This window comes from Ranitomeya variabilis, chromosome 2 (genome assembly GCF_051348905.1).
Source record: "Ranitomeya variabilis isolate aRanVar5 chromosome 2, aRanVar5.hap1, whole genome shotgun sequence".
Lineage (NCBI taxonomy): Eukaryota > Metazoa > Chordata > Amphibia > Anura > Dendrobatidae > Ranitomeya > Ranitomeya variabilis.
This window is the reverse complement of record NC_135233.1, coordinates 26,554,636-26,574,196: the sequence shown is the minus strand read 5'-3', so window position 1 is coordinate 26,574,196 and position 19,561 is coordinate 26,554,636. Positions and strand designations below refer to the sequence as shown.

Below are 19,561 nucleotides of genomic sequence, written 5' to 3'. Positions count from 1 at the left end.
CGGAATTGGAATATTGCTTAAATTGCATTTTGTATGTTATAATGGGCATTGTACAGACTGTATAGTTGCGGTGTTGAATAATAGAATATAAAATTATAAGTTTGTGGTAGGGTGCAAATTATAGGCTGCAGTGCGCGTGTGCTCACTTGCCTCCCCCCCTTCACCTCCAAAGTCCGGCCGCGGTGCGTCTGTGAGTGGCTGTTTGGTTGCTGGGGTTACCTGGCTGCCATTCACTGTTTTTCAGACGTGGGCCGGCCCGCGGGGCTGCGGGGCGGAGAGCGGTGGACACATGCGCCGATACAAGCAGTGGTGTAAATACCCGGTCACATGACTGTCATGTGACGCAGGTCCTACAGGATATAAGGTTAGGTGTTTTGAGGAAATGACACTTCCCCTTGAGAAAGCCGCTAGGATAGCAGCGAAACGTGCGTCGGGGGTGACGCTCAGTCCAGGGATCCTCATGTGGGTAAGATTGTGCTTGTGCTCTGGGAGGTGGATTTTCTAACGCCGCATGGCTTGTTACTCTTGCTGCTCCTCCGGGCACTCTCCATGTTAGTCTCCATTGTGGATCAGGTTCTTGTATTGGCACCTTTTCTAACTTCATAGCTGCACAGGCTTATATGTATTACTGCGGATATAGGGTGGTCATTGGGAACTGGGTCCACTTGGTAGGATTACATGGAGTTACCGCACATCTTCTCTTTGTACATTCCAATGGTTGGTTGTTAAAATGGGATATAATATGGATTCCTGGTACATTCATTTGGTGTCTTTTAAATGTGTGTGTTTTTAATTGTGTTTTTCAATAAAATTGTTACTTTTCTATATATACTCCCGTTGTCCTCCTCTTATATAATATCTGTCTTCTATACTATGCTTTGTTATAGGGAAAGAAGGTCTCAAAGACTAAGCATAAGCAGTGCGCGTTATGCACAGAGCCACTACCTGACACCTACTTAAAGAAGTTATGTCAGTCGTGTATATGCCGTACGTTAGAAGAAGAAGCCCCCCTCCGTGTATCGGATTTGAGGGAAGTAATTAGGGAAGAAATTAAATCGTCCCTTAAATCTAGACGGCATGAGAAGAATAGTGTGGAAATGGTATCCGATTCCAGCCCTTCGTTGCAAGAGGGCGAGTGCTCGGAGAGCTCATCACCATCCTCCTCAGATGAGGAGGGAAGGCCTTGCTTTTCCACCGAAAATATGGAGACTTTAATTAAGGCTGTCCGTACAACTATGGGTATGGCAGAGAGTAAAGAGCCGAAAACAACCCAGGAGATCATGTTTGCAGGGCTGAGCCAGAAAAGTCGCAAAGCTTTCCCAGTGGTTGATACCGTTAAAAATCTGGTTAGACGGGAGTGGGACAAGCTGGATAAAGGGTTCTTACCTTCGGCCGCAAAAAGAAGGTACCCCTTTGAGGATGACACCTTATCCCAGTGGATGAAGATCCCAAAAGTAGATGCGGCAGTGGCCTCTACCTCGAAAACAGCCTCGCTACCATTAGAGGATGTGGGACTCCTTAAAGATCCTTCAGACAGGAAGGCTGACATGCTTCTTAAGAAAACGTGGGAAGCCTCATCTGGAGCCTTTAAGCCGGCAATCGCAGGCACCTGTATGGCGAGATCAGTTATGGTCTGGGTAACTCAGCTGGAAGAACAGCTTAAAGCTAAAGTACCCAGGGATAAATTGTTAAACTCCCTGTCTCAGGTCAGAGAAGGAGCAGCTTATCTAGCGGATGCCTCGATTGATTCCCTGAAATTGGCTGCAAGATCGGCGGGTCTCTCAAATGCAGCCCGACGGGCGCTCTGGCTAAAGACCTGGAAGGGGGATGCTCAGGCAAAAGCCAAATTGTGCTCCATTCCGTGTAGGGGTGAGTACCTATTCGGCCCAGTGCTGGATGACATCCTTGCAAAGGCAGAAGACAGAAAGAAGGGATTTCCTAAAATATTTAATCCCACTTTTAGGAATGCCTTCCGGAGACGCATACCCTTCAGAAAATTCCAGTCAGACCAGCAGGGATATAATCGTGACTGGGAGACGTCGGATCAAAAGAAGAAAGGTGGATACTACAAAAACCCTTCATCTTTCTCAAGACGTAGACGTAATTACAGATAGAATAGATCTACCAGTAGGAGGAAGACTAAAATTCTTCTCAGCAGAATGGAAAAGGATAACTTCTAGTGCCTGGATAATGGGGGTAGTCGAGTCAGGATTAAAATTAGAATTTTTGAGAACTCCCCCAAATCATTTTGTTATAACATCACTGGACACTCCGGCCCAACAACAGGCCTTAGAATTAGAGATTCAACAATTGCTTAGAAAGCGAGTTATTGAAGAAGTACCAAAACATCAGGAGAAGACGGGTTTTTATTCTCCCCTATTTTTAATTTCTAAACCTGATGGGTCCTTTAGGACTATCATAAATTTGCGTAAATTGAATGAATATCTTCAGTACCACGCTTTTAAGATGGAATCCATTACATCAACAACTAAGCTTTTGTTTCCTAGGTGCTACATGTCGGTTTTGGATCTAAAAGATGCGTATTACCATCTTCCAGTTCACAGAAATCACCAGCAATTCCTCAGGATGGCAGTATGGGTAAACCATCAGATTAAACATTTCCAATTTTTAGCAATGCCCTTTGGCCTGTCCATGGCTCCTAGAGTTTTTACAAAGGTTGTTTCGGAAGTAATGGCCCATATCAGGGAAAAGGAAACCCTTGTAGTGCCCTATCTAGACGATTTTTTAATAGTTGGAAATTCAATTGCTCAGTGTACGTCTAGGGTAAATGCCATAATATCATCCCTACAGGAACTCGGATGGATAGTCAACTGGGAAAAGTCAAAACTGGAACCCACAAGACGTCAAATGTTCCTAGGAGTTCTTCTAGACTCGGAAAATCAGTTATCCTTCCTACCAGAAGAAAAGAAGCAGAAGATCATTCAAAGGATCACGGCCGTAAGGGAAGCTCCAAGCTTAAGTTTAAGAGACGCAATGTCTCTGCTAGGATCTCTGACTGCATGTATATCGGCGGTGAGATGGGCTCAGGCTCATACCCGAATGCTTCAATACGAAGTTCTTCAAGCAGAAAGAGATCTTCACGGTGCTCTGAGCAGAAGGTTCAGTCTATCAACCGCCACTCTTCACGATCTGAGATGGTGGCTCAATCTGGCACATTTATCAAAAGGAGTTCTCTGGGCCATCACTCCGGACAATATAATTACAACAGATGCCAGTCCATTCGGTTGGGGAGCCCATATGGGAGACAGTCTAACCCAGGGACGTTGGTCGACTCAAGAGTCCCAGAATTCCTCAAATCTAAGAGAGCTTACTGCAGTCAATCAAGCCCTTCTTTGCTTCCTACCATCCCTGAGGAATTCGCATGTACAAATACAAACAGACAATATGACTGTGGTGGCCTACATCAATCATCAGGGGGGGACAAAATCACGATCCCTAATGATCACCACAGCACAGATATTGTCTCTGGCCGAGAATCACTTACAATCCCTGTCGGCGGTTCATATAAAAGGGGAGCTCAATATACAGGCGGACTACCTCAGTCGCCATACCCTGCGTCAGGGAGAATGGTCCCTAAACCAACACATATTCGATCAAATAGTCAATCTGTGGGGGTTGCCGATAATAGATCTATTTGCTACCAGGGAGAACAGGAAGGTCAGGAGGTTTGCATCCTTACACATAGCAGACCAACCATTCATAGTGGATTCCCTTCGTGTCCGTTGGGACTTCCAGCTGGCGTATGCTTTTCCCCCTATGTGTCTAATTCCGATAGTTCTCAGGAAGATCGAGAGGAAAGAGCCAGAGTGATTTTGATTGCTCCCTTCTGGCCCAGGAGGCCTTGGTTTTCTCTCCTCAGGACAATGTCGGTGACCGATCCCTGGGTGTTGCCAGTGGTTCCGGAACTCCTTTCTCAGGGTCCATTTCGTCATCCAAATTTGCAGACTCTTCACTTAACGGCTTGGAACTTGAGAGGGAGCTTCTGAAGGAGAGGGGGTTCTCTAGTGCTTTAATAGCTACCTTATTGAAAAGTAGGAAGGAGGTTACTACAAAGATCTATACAAAAATTTGGAAGAAGTTCCTTATGTTTTATCAGCAACCATTAGGAGATAATGCTCCAATTTCAGCTATTTTAGAATTTCTTCAAAAAGGCTGGGAATTGGGTTTAGCAGTCAACACTCTAAGAGTTCATGTTTCAGCCTTGGGAGCTCTATATAATAGTGATATAGCTGGTAATAGATGGGTTGCTAGGTTTATTAAGGCTTGTCAGCGTTCTAACCCAATCCATATTGTAAGAATACCCCCTTGGGATCTAAATTTGGTGCTTGAGGCGTTGACCGAACCTCCCTTTGAGCCTTTAGACTCTATTTCGATAAAAAATTTAACCTTAAAAACAGCCCTACTTTTAGCATTAACGTCTGCCAGGAGGGTCAGTGATATACATGCGTTATCAGTAGATCCTCCCTATCTAATAATTCTCCAGGATAAAATTGTCTTAAAACCTGATCCTGCATACTTGCCAAAAGTAGCAACTAAATTTCATAGAAGTCAGGAGATTTATTTACCATCTTTCTATGAAAATCCAGGTTCAGAAGAGGAGAAAAAATATCATACCCTAGATGTTAAGAGGGCAATATTAGAATACCTGGATAGGACACAAAGCTGGAGACAGAGTAGGGCTCTGTTTATTTCTTTCCAGAATCGGAAAAAGGGTTCTGGTGTCACGGAAAACTCTATCGCCAGATGGATTAGAGAAGCGATATGTCTTGCCTACTCTGCCAGGGGAGTAACACCACCTGAAGGCATCAGGGCGCACTCCACTCGGGCCATGGCTTCATCCTGGGCGGAGAAGGCAGATGTTCCCATTGAAATGATATGTAAGGCGGCAACTTGGTCATCACCTTCCACCTTTTATAAACACTATCGCCTTGATCTATCTGCTAATTCCAGCTTACAGTTTGGCCGTTCAGTACTTAGTGCTGTGGTCCCTCCCAGTTAAATAGTCTTTGAAAGTCTCTCGTTGTGGGTGCTGTCGTGGCGATAGGAAAACCGGTTTTTACGTACCGGTAATAGGATTTTACAGAGTCCACGACAGCACCCATACATTCCCCCCCCGTATTTAGTTACTTATTCCTGCACTCTGTTGGAAGGTGTGCCTTAGAGATCACTCTATAGAGGTGGTGGTATTTAGTAGTGTTTAAGATAATATTGTCATGTACTGATTCATTGGCGGTATCCCTTGTACTCTGGAACACAAACTGGGGGGCGAGGGGGGCCGCCCCTTTTTAACCTGTAGGTTCCTGTCCGGAAGGTGGGCGGATCCCCTCTCTCGTTGTGGGTGCTGTCGTGGACTCTGTAAAATCCTATTACCGGTACATAAAAACCGGTTTTCTCTCTCATATATTTAAAAATCCACCTATGTAAATTGATACATTTCTGTGTAACTGTCTATTTATACTTTATATATCTTTGTATCTGTCATCTGATTATCTATGTCCTATCTATCTATCTATCTATCTATCTATCTATCTATCTATCTATCTATCTATCTATCTATCTATCTATCTATCCACACATCTATTATATTTCCAACTGTCTGTCTTGGAGTTATGAGAAATATGACACATAGATACTTATTATTATTATTATCCCTCTACATACGACATGTAATATTTGTGCATTTATCACATTCGTATTTGTAAGACATGTAGGTTAGTGATATTTGGGGTGAGGCCGAGGTGGACGCGGTGAGTGATTTCGTTTTTCTTGTAGTGCACAATATTCTCGTTTCTGACATAAACACAATTATCTTGACTCCCATTTTCGTTTTATGACACCTTGATGATCACTTATGAACCAGAGATGCTGGGAGTGTTCAGAAAGACGACGCAATGACATGATGGCACAGATGTAATAAGATTCTCCTTCATTTGTGTTCACTTGCGAATCCCCAGATGAGACGTTACAGGATGTGTCCGTCCTGCGGGACCGATACACGGCGGAGATATAAAATCAGGATGACTTATAGGAAGAATTAAAACTCCAGAAGACTACGGTGTCATGGCCTCTAGGTGCCTTACGGCCGCCATAGCTACCAAATGAACTACCACGGGGCATGAAGACTCAGGAGGGTCTATTGCATTTAGGGTCTTCTGTAATTCATGGAGATCTCCGCCTTATCTTCTCTACATTCTCCCTTCTCAATTCATGAAATCGGACTTAGACCAATATTATTCTATGGGGCACAGCATGTCAGATTTTTTCGTTGGACAGAGTCGGTCCGAGCAAAAATTGCAGGATGTTCGAATTTGATCCGCTATTCATGCAAGTCAGTGAGTCTGTGGAAAACATCTGACTGCACTCGGATGATATCTGAGTGCAGCCCAATTTCCACGGACTGACACAATAGAGAAGACGGAGAGAATAAAATGACTTCATCTTCTCCATTGTGTCAGTCTGTGGAAATCTCCTCGGAATTCTCCTCATCGGCGAAAATCAGAGTATGATTATCATCATTGATCTGATTTTCTCAGGTAACAAAAAATACACTTGTCTGCACCCAGCCTAACAGTGAAAGATTGGGGTTTAGTAACCCACGGATAGGGGTGAATAAACTCCTACGTTTTCATCATTAGGGCACATACACACATCAGTCTCATTAGCAAAAAAAACTACCAACTTTTCATTTATTTTGATCAGATTGTCATGCTGCACATGTTGGGAGTAGTAGTAGTCATGCTGCACATGTTGGGAGTAGTAGTAGTCATGTTTCACATATTTGGGGTAGTAGTAGTCATGCTGCACATGTTGGGGGTAGTAGTAGTCATGCTACACATGTTGGGGGTAGTAGTAGTCATGCTGCACATGTCGGGGGTAGTAGTAGTCATGCTGCACATGGTGGGGGTAGTAGTAGTAGTCATGCTGCACATGTCGGGGGTAGTAGTAGTCATGCTGCACATGTTGGGGGTAGTAGTAGTCATGCTGCACATGTTGGGGGTAGTAGTAGTCATGCTGCACATGTTGGGGGTAGTAGTAGTCATGATGCACATGTTGGGGGTAGTAGTCATGATGCACATGTTGGGGTGGTAGTCATGCTGCACATTTTGGGGGTAGTAGTAGTCATGCTGCACATGTTGGGGGTAGTAGTAGTAGTAGTCATGCTGCACATGTTGGGGGTAGTAGTAGTCATGCTGCACATGTTGGGGGTAGTAGTAGTCATGCTGCACATGTTGGGGGTAGTAGTAGTAGTAGTCATGCTGCACATGTTGGGGGTAGTAGTAGTCATGCTGCACATGTTGGGGGTAGTAGTAGTAGTCATGCTGCACATGTTGGGGGTAGTAGTAGTAGTCATGCTGCACATGTTGGGGGTAGTAGTAGTAGTCATGCTGCACATGTTGGGGGTAGTAGTAGTCATGCTGCACATGTTGGGGGTAGTAGTAGTAGTCATGCTGCACATGTTGGGAGTAGTAGTCATGCTGCACATGTTGGGGGTAGTAGTAGTGGTCATGCTGCACATGTTGGGGGTAGTAGTAGTAGTCATGCTGCACATGTTGGGGGTAGTAGTAGTAGTCATGCTGCACATGTTGGGGGTAGTAGTCATGCTGCACATGTTGGGGGTAGTAGTAGTAGTAGTCATGCTGCACATGTTGGGGGTAGGTAGTAGTAGTAGTAGTCATGCTGCACATGTTGGGGGTAGTAGTAGTCATGCTGCACATGTTGGGGGTAGTAGTAGTAGTCATGCTGCACATGTTGGGGGTAGTAGTCATGCTGCACATGTTGGGGTAGTAGTAGTCATGCTGCACATGTTGGGGGTAGTAATAGTAGTAGTCATGCTGCACATGTTGGGGGTAGTAGTAGTAGTCATGTTGCACATGTTGGGGGTAGTAGTAGTCATGCTGCACATGTTGGGGGTAGTAGTCATGCTGCACATGTTGGGGGTAGTAGTAGTAGTCATGCTGCACATGTTGGGGGTAGTAGTAGTCATGCTGCACATGTTGGGGGTAGTAGTCATGCTGCACATGTTGGGGGTAGTAGTAGTAGTCATGCTGCACATGTTGGGGGTAGTAGTAGTCATGCTGCACATGTTGGGGGTAGTAGTAGTAGTCATGCTGCACATGTTGGGGGTAGTAGTCATGCTGCACATGTTGGGGGTAGTAGTAGTCATGCTGCACATGTTGGGGGTAGTAGTAGTCATGCTGCACATGTTGGGGGTAGTAGTAGTAGTCATGCTGCACATGTTGGGGGTAGTAGTAGTCATGCTGCACATGTTGGGGGTAGTGGTAGTAGTCATGTTGCACATGTTGGTGGTAGTAGTAGTCATGCTGCACATGTTGGGGGTAGTAGTAGTAGTCATGCTGCACATGGTGGTGGTAGTAGTAGTCATGCTGCACATGGTGGTGGTAGTAGTAGTCATGCTGCACATGTTGGGGGTAGTAGTAGTCATGCTGCACATGTTGGGGGTAGTAGTAGTCATGCTGCACATGTTGGGGGTAGTAATAGTAGTCATGCTGCACATGTTGGGGGTAGTAGTCATGCTGCACATGTTGGGGTAGTAGTAGTCATGCTGCACATGTTGGGGGTAGTAGTAGTAGTAGTCATGCTGCACATGTTGGGGGTAGTAGTAGTCATGCTGCACATGTTGGGGGTAGTAGTAGTCATGCTGCACATGTTGGGGGTAGTAGTAGTCATGCTGCACATGTTGGGGGTAGTAGTAGTCATGCTGCACATGTTGGGGGTAGTAGTAGTCATGCTGCACATGTTGGGGGTAGTAGTAGTCATGCTGCACATGTTGGGGGTAGTAGTAGTCATGCTGCACATGTTGGGGGTAGTAGTAGTCATGATGCACATGTTGGGGGTAGTAGTCATGATGCACATGTTGGGGTGGTAGTCATGCTGCACATTTTGGGGGTAGTAGTAGTCATGCTGCACATGTTGGGGGTAGTAGTAGTAGTAGTCATGCTGCACATGTTGGGGGTAGTAGTAGTCATGCTGCACATGTTGGGGGTAGTAGTAGTCATGCTGCACATGTTGGGGGTAGTAGTAGTAGTAGTCATGCTGCACATGTTGGGGGTAGTAGTAGTCATGCTGCACATGTTGGGGGTAGTAGTAGTAGTCATGCTGCACATGTTGGGGGTAGTAGTAGTAGTCATGCTGCACATGTTGGGGGTAGTAGTAGTTATGCTGCACATGTTGGGGGTAGTAGTAGTAGTCATGCTGCACATGTTGGGAGTAGTAGTCATGCTGCACATGTTGGGGGTAGTAGTAGTCATGCTGCACATGTTGGGGGTAGTAGTGGTAGTCATGCTGCACATGTTGGGGGTAGTAGTAGTAGTCATGCTGCACATGTTGGGGGTAGTAGTAGTCATGCTGCACATGTTGGGGGTAGTAGTAGTAGTCATGCTGCACATGTTGGGGGTAGTAGTCATGCTGCACATGTTGGGGGTAGTAGTAGTCATGCTGCACATGTTGGGGGTAGTAGTAGTAGTCATGCTGCACATGTTGGGGGTAGTAGTAGTAGTAGTAGTCATGCTGCACATGTTGGGGGTAGTAGTAGTCATGCTGCACATGTTGGGGGTAGTAGTAGTAGTCATGCTGCACATGTTGGGGGTAGTAGTCATGCTGCACATGTTGGGGTAGTAGTAGTCATGCTGCACATGTTGGGGGTAGTAGTAGTCATGCTGCACATGTTGGGGGTAGTAGTCATGCTGCACATGTTGGGGGTAGTAGTAGTCATGCTGCACATGTTGGGGGTAGTAGTAGTAGTCATGCTGCACATGTTGGGGGTAGTAGTAGTCATGCTGCACATGTTGGGGGTAGTAGTAGTAGTCATGCTGCACATGTTGGGGGTAGTAGTAGTAGTCATGCTGCACATGTTGGGGGTAGTAGTAGTCATGCTGCACATGTTGGGGGTAGTAGTAGTCATGCTGCACATGTTGGGGGTAGTAGTAGTAGTCATGCTGCACATGTTGGGGGTAGTAGTAGTCATGCTGCACATGTTGGGGGTAGTGGTAGAAGTCATGTTGCACATGTTGGTGGTAGTAGTAGTCATGCTGCACATGTTGGGGGTAGTAGTAGTAGTCATGCTGCACATGGTGGTGGTAGTAGTAGTCATGCTGCACATGGTGGTGGTAGTAGTAGTCATGCTGCACATGTTGGGGGTAGTAGTAGTCATGCTGCACATGTTGGGGGTAGTAGTAGTCATGCTGCACATGTTGGGGGTAGTAGTAGTAGTCATGCTGCACATGTTGGGGGTAGTAGTCATGCTGCACATGCTGGGGTAGTAGTAGTCATGCTGCACATGTTGGGGGTAGTAGTAGTAGTAGTCATGCTGCACATGTTGGGGGTAGTAGTAGTAGTCATGTTGCACATGTTGGGGGTAGTAGTAGTCATGCTGCACATGTTGGGGGTAGTAGTCATGCTGCACATGTTGGGGGTAGTAGTAGTAGTCATGCTGCACATGTTGGGGGTAGTAGTAGTCATGCTGCACATGTTGGGGGTAGTAGTAGTAGTCAAGCTGCACATGTTGGGGGTAGTAGTAGTAGTCATGCTGCACATGTTGGGGGTAGTAGTAGTCATGCTGCACATGTTGGGGGTAGTAGTAGTCATGCTGCACATGTTGGGGGTAGTAGTAGTAGTCATGCTGCACATGTTGGGGGTAGTAGTCATGCTGCACATGTTGGGGGTAGTAGTAGTCATGCTGCACATGTTGGGGGTAGTAGTAGTAGTCATGCTGCACATGTTGGGGGTAGTAGTCATGCTGCACATGTTGGGGGTAGTAGTAGTCATGCTGCACATGTTGGGGGTAGTAGTAGTCATGCTGCACATGTTGGGGGTAGTAGTAGTCATGCTGCACATGTTGGGGGTAGTAGTCATGCTGCACATGTTGGGGGTAGTAGTCATGCTGCACATGTTGGGGGTAGTAGTAGTAGTCATGCTGCACATGTTGGGGGTAGTAGTAGTCATGCTGCACATGTTGGGGGTAGTAGTAGTAGTAGTCATGCTGCACATGTTGGGGGTAGTAGTAGTAGTCATGCTGCACATGTTGGGGGTAGTAGTAGTAGTCATGCTGCACATGTTGGGGGTAGTAGTAGTCATGCTGCACATGTTGGGGGTAGTAGTAGTCATGCTGCACATGTTGGGGGTAGTAGTAGTAGTCATGCTGCACATGTTGGGGGTAGTAGTCATGCTGCACATGTTGGGGGTAGTAGTAGTCATGCTGCACATGTTGGGGGTAGTAGTAGTAGTCATGCTGCACATGTTGGGGGTAGTAGTAGTAGTCATGCTGCACATGTTGGGGGTAGTAGTAGTCATGCTGCACATGTTGGGGGTAGTAGTAGTCATGCTGCACATGTTGGGGGTAGTAGTCATGCTGCACATGTTGGGGGTAGTGGTAGTAGTCATGCTGCACATGTTGGGGGTAGTAGTAGTAGTCATGCTGCACATGTTGGGGGTAGTAGTAGTAGTCATGCTGCACATGTTGGGGGTAGTAGTCATGCTGCACATGTTGGGGGTAGTAGTAGTCATGCTGCACATGTTGGGGGTAGTAGTAGTAGTCATGCTGCACATGTTGGGGGTAGTAGTAGTAGTCATGCTGCACATGTTGGGGGTAGTAGTAGTCATGCTGCACATGTTGGGGGTAGTAGTCATGCTGCACATGTTGGGGGTAGTAGTCATGCTGCACATGTTGGGGGTAGTGGTAGTAGTCATGCTGCACATGTTGGGGGTAGTAGTAGTAGTCATGCTGCACATGTTGGGGGTAGTAGTAGTAGTCATGCTGCACATGTTGGGGGTAGTAGTAGTCATGCTGCACATGTTGGGGGTAGTAGTAGTAGTCATGCTGCACATGTTGGGGGTAGTAGTAGTAGTCATGCTGCACATGTTGGGGGTAGTAGTCATGCTGCACATGTTGGGGGTAGTAGTAGTAGTCATGCTGCACATGTTGGGGGTAGTAGTAGTCATGCTGCACATGTTGGGGGTAGTAGTCATGCTGCACATGTTGGGGGTAGTAGTAGTAGTCATGCTGCACATGTTGGGGGTAGTAGTAGTCATGCTGCACATGTTGGGGGTAGTAGTCATGCTGCACATGTTGGGGGTAGTAGTAGTAGTCATGCTGCACATGTTGGGGGTAGTAGTAGTCATGCTGCACATGTTGGGGGTAGTAGTAGTAGTCATGCTGCACATGTTGGGGGTAGTAGTAGTAGTCATGCTGCACATGTTGGGGGTAGTAGTAGTAGTCATGCTGCACATGTTGGGGGTAGTAGTAGTAGTCATGCTGCACATGTTGGGGGTAGTAGTAGTAGTCATGCTGCACATGTTGGGGGTAGTAGTAGTAGTCATGCTGCACATGTTGGGGGTAGTAGTAGTAGTCATGCTGCACATGTTGGGGGTAGTAGTAGTAGTCATGCTGCACATGTTGGGGGTAGTAGTAGTAGTCATGCTGCACATGTTGGGGGTAGTAGTAGTAGTCATGCTGCACATGTTGGGGGTAGTAGTAGTAGTCATGCTGCACATGTTGGGGGTAGTAGTAGTCATGCTGCACATGTTGGGCGTAGTAGTAGTCATGCTGCACATGTTGGGGGTAGTAGTAGTAGTCATGCTGCACATGTTGGGGGTAGTAGTAGTCATGCTGCACATGTTGGGGGTAGTAGTAGTAGTCATGCTGCACATGTTGGGGGTAGTAGTAGTAGTCATGCTGCACATGTTGGGGGTAGTAGTAGTCATGTGGGTGTGCGCGGCTCTGCAGAGTTCTCACCACCAGGACTGAGGGAGGAGGAGGAGGGAGAACAGAGGCAGCAGAGGAGGAGGAGGAGGAGAGACAGGAGACTCTTCCCCGCACTCTGTCGCCATCTGACCCCACAACCCTCCTCCAACTTCAGGGACTCGCATCTGATCGGAGCGCACAGCCGGGGCAGCATGGACGTCAAGGAAGGGGACACCATAGAGAAGGGCACCGCGGTCAGCGGGGTGGTCGTACAAGTGCGAGAGAAGAAAGGACCCCTCCGAGCTGCCATCCCCTACATGCCTTTCCCAGTGGCTGTCATCTGCCTCTTTCTTAACACTTTTGTGCCCGGGCTGGGTAAGTGGCCGTCTCCTCTGCTGTGGGGGGCACTGCCCCGGTGATGGGGGTCTGGCATGTGCTGCTCTTGGCTCTCACTTTTCCACCTGTTGTCTGGAAAGTTTATTTCAATGTGAAATCCATGTTTATTCCAGTGTTTACTAATAGAATGTAACAACCTGATGTCCCTGATGCAGAGAAGCTCAGTGGTAACAATGTATCACACACTGGGGCAAACTGATGGTCAGCACTGAGACAATGTAACACAATGATGTAAGGCTGATAGCACTGAGACAATGATATATCTGATATTAGTATATAAAGGATACATAACACTGACATCACTGATAGTTGTAGCACACTGGTAGACCTATCCCTCATACACACTGATACATAGTAGCACCCATATTCTAAATTTACAATCAAATGTAAAGATGATATCTCTGATACAATGTAACCCACTGATATAATGTTACAGACTCATAATAAATACTTTTATATCATTCATAGCAATCTCACTCAATGTTCACAAGACAAGTATAGCCGACATTACAACAAAGTGTCCCCAAATCAAAGAGAGGTGCAGAATCTGTTAGTAACACAGGACAGCCCAGGAATAGGCAGCCGCCCATGGGATGCACATACTACAGCAGGAGATCCGAGGATCACAACTGGTGACACAATGTAATACAATGTTATTCTGATATCAGCCATGAGGAACAGGATCAATGTCGACTCACACTGACACAATGCAACACACTGATACAATGTCTCATACACATACCTGATATAATGTCACACACTGATACCAAATCACATACTGATACAATGTATCATTCCCATATCTTACTATCAGTGTGTGACATTGTATAACGTCTCATACACATACCCTGATACAATGTCACACACTCATACAATGTCTCATACACATACCTGATATAATGTCACACACTGATACCAAATGACATACTGATACAATGTATCATTCCCATATCTTTGTACCAGTGTGTGACATTGTATAATGTCTCATACACATATATTTATACAATGTCACACACTGACACAATGTCTCATACACATACCTGATATAATGTCACACTGATACCAAATCACATACTGATACAATGTATCATTCCCATATCTTTGTATCAGTGTGTGACATTATATAATGTCTCATACACATACTGTATATTTATACAATGTCACACACTGACACAATGTCTCATACACATACCCTGATACAATGTCACACACTGACACAATGTCTCATACATGTACCCCGATATAATGTCACACACTGATATACACACATTGGACTTCACTAACAGTTGTATACAGTCAAGCAAACAAACATGACCGAAGACCAAGGGTCTGTGCACACGTTAAGTGTTTAGTACAGAAATTTTGGAACCATTTCTGTATCTCTTGGCAGGAAAAACACAACGTAAAATAGGTGCGTTTTGATGCGCTTTTTTGCGTTTTTTACAGGCTTTCCCCATTCATGAGTACGGGGTGAAATCTGCAGCAAAATGCAGAATGAATTGACAACGTGTGCACGAGGCTTAACTTATCAGTGCCACCTGCGCTACATTGTCACCATCTAGTCAGTATGTATCAGTGTGAGACGTGGAATCACTGTGTGACATTGTGTCAGTGTGTGATGTATCAGTGTGACCTGTGACCTGTGTCACTGTGTGATGTGAGAGACCTGGATCCGGGCTCTTTGTGGCTGTGTGTAGCCTTGTGTCCGGCCACATAGCATCAGTCATAGCAGATTGCTACACTGGCTGCTTTCACCCATCAGCTTTTTGCCATCAGTCACAATCCGTCGAATGTTGAAAAACTGATGCGACGGATCCATTTTTTTGCCGGATCTGACTAGCTGATCTAGCTAATTGGATCCTAAAAAAAAAATCGGAGCATGCTCAGTTAAAAAAAAATGTTGAATCCGTCGCCAGATTCCATCATTTGACGGATCAGGCGCCAATAGGCTTCTATTTTAGCAAACGAAGGACGGCAACGGATCCGTCGCTGTCCGTTTTTTCGACGGACACAAAAAACGTTACTTCGTCCGTTGTCTCCAGCCACCAGATAAACAATTTTTGACAGATCCGCCGAACAATGGATGAAATGTGAGGCGATCCGTCGCAATCCGTCACTAATTCAAGTCTATGAGAAAAAAATGGATCCGGCGGCAACATTCGCCGGATCCGTTTCTTTCAAAATTTGCCGGATTGAGACTGACGGCAAAAGACTGATGTGTGAAAGGGGCCTTACACTGGCCATACACATCCAGAGCTATCACCGACTACACCCCCAGCTCAGCTGGGCTCAGGGTGCAGAGACTTTCAGTGAGGAGGGCAGGAGAAGCTGTTACCAGAGGAGACCGCCGGGAACAAATGATGGAGCAGGGTGAAATACAACATGGCCAAAGCTTCTTACCGCAACATCTGCTGTCAGGGAAGCATCAGGACATCCCTGTATACAGTGCGTCCCTGATATCTGTGATACAATGCCTCATACTGATACAATGTCACACATAGATACAATGTCACAAACACAATTCCTCATACTGATACAATGTCAAACACTAATACCAGTACACCATGCTAATAAGTTAATGCAATGTCTCACACTGACACAATGTCACACGAATGCAATATCACACACTGATACAACGTCATAAAGACAATGCCTCATACTGTTACACAGTGATACAACATCAAACACAATGTCACGCACTGACACACTGTCTCACAGTGATACAATATCATACACTGACACAACGTCACCCAGTGATACAATGTCACACACGATGATACAGTGTTACACAGTGATACATTGTCATATAGGGACACAATGTCTCACACTGACACAATGTCACACGAATGCAATATCACACACTGATACAACGTCATAAAGACAATGCCTCATACCGTTACACAGTGATACAACATCAAACACAATGTCACGCACTGACACACTGTCTCACACTGATGCAATATCATACAGTGATACAATATCATACACTGACACAACGTCACCCAGTGATACAATGTCACACACGATGATACAGTGTTACACAGTGATACATTGTCATATAGGGACACAATGTCACACAGTGATACAATGTCACACACACTGATACAATGTCACACACTGTAACAATGTCACACACTGACACAATGTCACACAGTGATACAATGTCACACACACTGATACAATGTCACACAGTGATACAATGTCTCACTGATACGTCACACACTGACACAATGTCACACACACTGATACAATGTCACACACTGATACAATGTCACACACTAACACAATGTCACACACACTGATACAATGTCGCACACTGATACAATGTCACACACTAACACAATGTCACACACACTGATACAATGTCGCACACTGATACAATGTCACACACACTGATACAATGTCACACACTGATACAATGTCATACACACTGATACAATGTCACACACTGTAACAATGTCACACACACTGATACAATGTCACACAGTGATACAATGTCTCACACTGATACATCACACACTGACACAATGTCACACACACCGATACAATGTCACACACCGATACAATGTCACACACACTGATACAATGTCGCACACTGATACAATGTCACACACACTGATACAATGTCACACACACTGACACAATGTCACACACACTGACACAATGTCACACACACTGACACAATGTCACACACACTGATACAATGTCACACACACTGATACAATGTCACACACTGATACAATGTCGCACACTGATACAATGTCACACACTGATACAATGTCACACACACTGATACAATGTCACACACTGATACAATGTCACACACACTGATACAATGTCACACACTGATACAATGTCACACACCGATACAATGTCACACACTGATACAATGTCACACACTGATACATTGTTACACAGTGATACAATGTCTCACACTGATACGTCACACACTGACACAATGTCACACACACTGATACAATGTCACACACTGATACAATATCACACAGTGATACAACGTCTCACACCGATACGTCACACGCGGACACAATGTCACACACACTGATACAATGCCACACACTGATACAATGTCACACACCGATACAATGTCACACACACTGATACAATGTCACACACTGATACAATGTCGCACACACACTGATACATTGTTACACAGTGATACAATGTCTCACACTGATACGTCACACACTGACACAATGTCACACACACTGATACAATGTCACACACTGATACAATGTCACACAGTGATACAACGTCTCACACCGATACGTCACACGCGGACACAATGTCTCGCACACTGATACAATGCCACACACTGATACAATGTCACACACCGATACAATGTCACACACACTGATACAATGTCACACACTGATACAATGTCGCACACACACTGATACATTGTTACACAGTGATACAATGTCTCACACTGATACGTCACACACTGACACAATGTCACACACACTGATACAATGTCACACACTGATACAATGTCACACAGTGATACAACGTCTCACACCGATACGTCACACGCGGACACAATGTCTCGCACACGGATATAATGTATGAATGATGATGATATTATTGATACACTGTATCACATTTCCTTCAGTTAATAAATAAGACATTAATCATCTAGAAGAAATATATGGGATGGACGGAGGATCCAGGAGATGAAGTGTTAAGTAGTTTTACGCTTTGTGAAGTAGATTAATAATCCGGTATTCCTCCGCGTTTTACCATGACAAGCACAACGATTGAATGGAGCGTTTTACTAACGAGCTCCCAATCTGAAGGGACAGAGGGACCTTACCCCTGATGAATGGCCGCGTCCCGGACATATTCCGGTCATTACCCCTGACAAGAGATCAGCGGCGCAGCGTTTACTTATTGATGCTGAGCTGTAATCGGCCGGGATTATCTATATGGATGAAGCGTCTGGTCCGGTGCTATGTGTGCGGCATGAATATATATCGCCAGCAGGATACAGCGGCGCCTCCGGCCTATAAATGGTCTTATTCCTGGGATAGGGGCTTCACAGAACTGGTGCTGGAAGTGCAGCATCCTTATATGACTCGAGGGTATACTGCAGGGTGGAAACTGGGCCACTGCGCCTTTAAGATTCCTATGGAAGTAACTATGGTTGTTTATAAAGGCGCAGCTGCTGCAGAACCTCCTAATAGTCATAATATTACGGTGTGCATTGCTATTCTCATTACTAGAGAAGATATTTATAGTTTTTCTTGTACATTATATATATCATTAATGGTTGCTATTTTGGGGCACCACTTCTGGGACCCCAATTTGCTCCGTTCAGGCAATTACACGCTCGTTCTCCATTCAAGTCAATGGGATTTTCAGAAACAACTGAATAAGTTCTTGGATCCCAGAAAAACAAGCAACATTGTAATATACTTATTAAATATCTTCTCCTTTCTCAAGAGAGGAGGGATTTTTGTATTTTATAGTTTACTACTTGTTGCTAAGGTTACCGACCACCCTCTGCCGTATATTAGTGGTGGAAAATCCCCTAGGCAAGGGGCACAGCACTTACAAGCTGTTTGATATAGAGCTTGTAAACGCTGCTCTGAAGCTAGCCAGATCGTAAGATACTCACCTTCCGGACCAGCGATGTCCCATCGATCATGTGAGGTTGTTATGTCTTGTGAGCCCTGCAGCCAATCAGCAACCAATGAATGACTGCAGCGGTCCAGGAGGGGAGTATATGTTTTTTGTTTTTTTATTTTATTTGGACTACTTTAGAATGTAATACGGGGTTGTCCATCTAGTGTACAACCCCTTTAAAACTGTAATATAATACGGCATTTTAAAGGGGTTGATTCAAGTTATTTAACAAAACTGCAGCCCATTTACACTGGCCAGTTATCAGGATGCCATCATTGCTAGGCGCCATCCTTCCCCATAGGCGTCCAGTGTATTTGTGCCCTTACTAACCACCAAACCACGGGGTTAATATCTGACGTACAGTTCATGTAGATAAATAGAGGGCGGAGGAGGGTTATTTTGTCCTGTGTCATGAATGTTCTTAGAAACCCCCTTTAAAAAAAATCATACTCACCATTATACCTTAGAAAGGGTTGATAGGGCATGCTGAGACTAGTAGTGTCATGAGTGTGGGTGTAGAGGTAGACAACAGTGGATAGGGCGCAGGTTGCCTTTTTTTGCAGCCTTTCTGGCTGAGCAGATTGCAGAATGCTCGTCAGTTCTAAAAATGACATTTGGAGTTTGGCAGAGAGCAGAAGTCGGTTGGGGAATGAGACGCGCGATGGCAAATGTCAGGGAAGAAGCTCCGAGCTGAGCAGTGATTCCGGGTGGCAGCTCTACTACCGCCATTCTCATTACACTGGTATGAATGGCCGAAAATGTAAGGGTGCGGCGAAAAATCCAGAAACAACAAACGTTCTA

At 45.4% G+C, this 19,561-nt stretch overlaps 1 protein-coding gene across 2 annotated transcripts in view; it reads left to right on the top strand.

Annotated features, from left to right (window-relative positions):
* The first annotated feature begins 12,801 nt into the window (after window positions 1-12,801).
* Window positions 12,802-19,561, top strand: part of STUM (stum, mechanosensory transduction mediator homolog) — a 74,451-nt gene continuing 67,691 nt past the window's right edge. For both annotated transcript variants that reach the window (XM_077282149.1, XM_077282150.1), the window contains exon 1: window positions 12,802-13,096. In XM_077282149.1, the coding sequence (XP_077138264.1) occupies window positions 12,934-13,096 (163 nt within the window). In that variant the 5' untranslated portion in view covers window positions 12,802-12,933. The remainder of the gene's footprint in view (window positions 13,097-19,561) is intronic.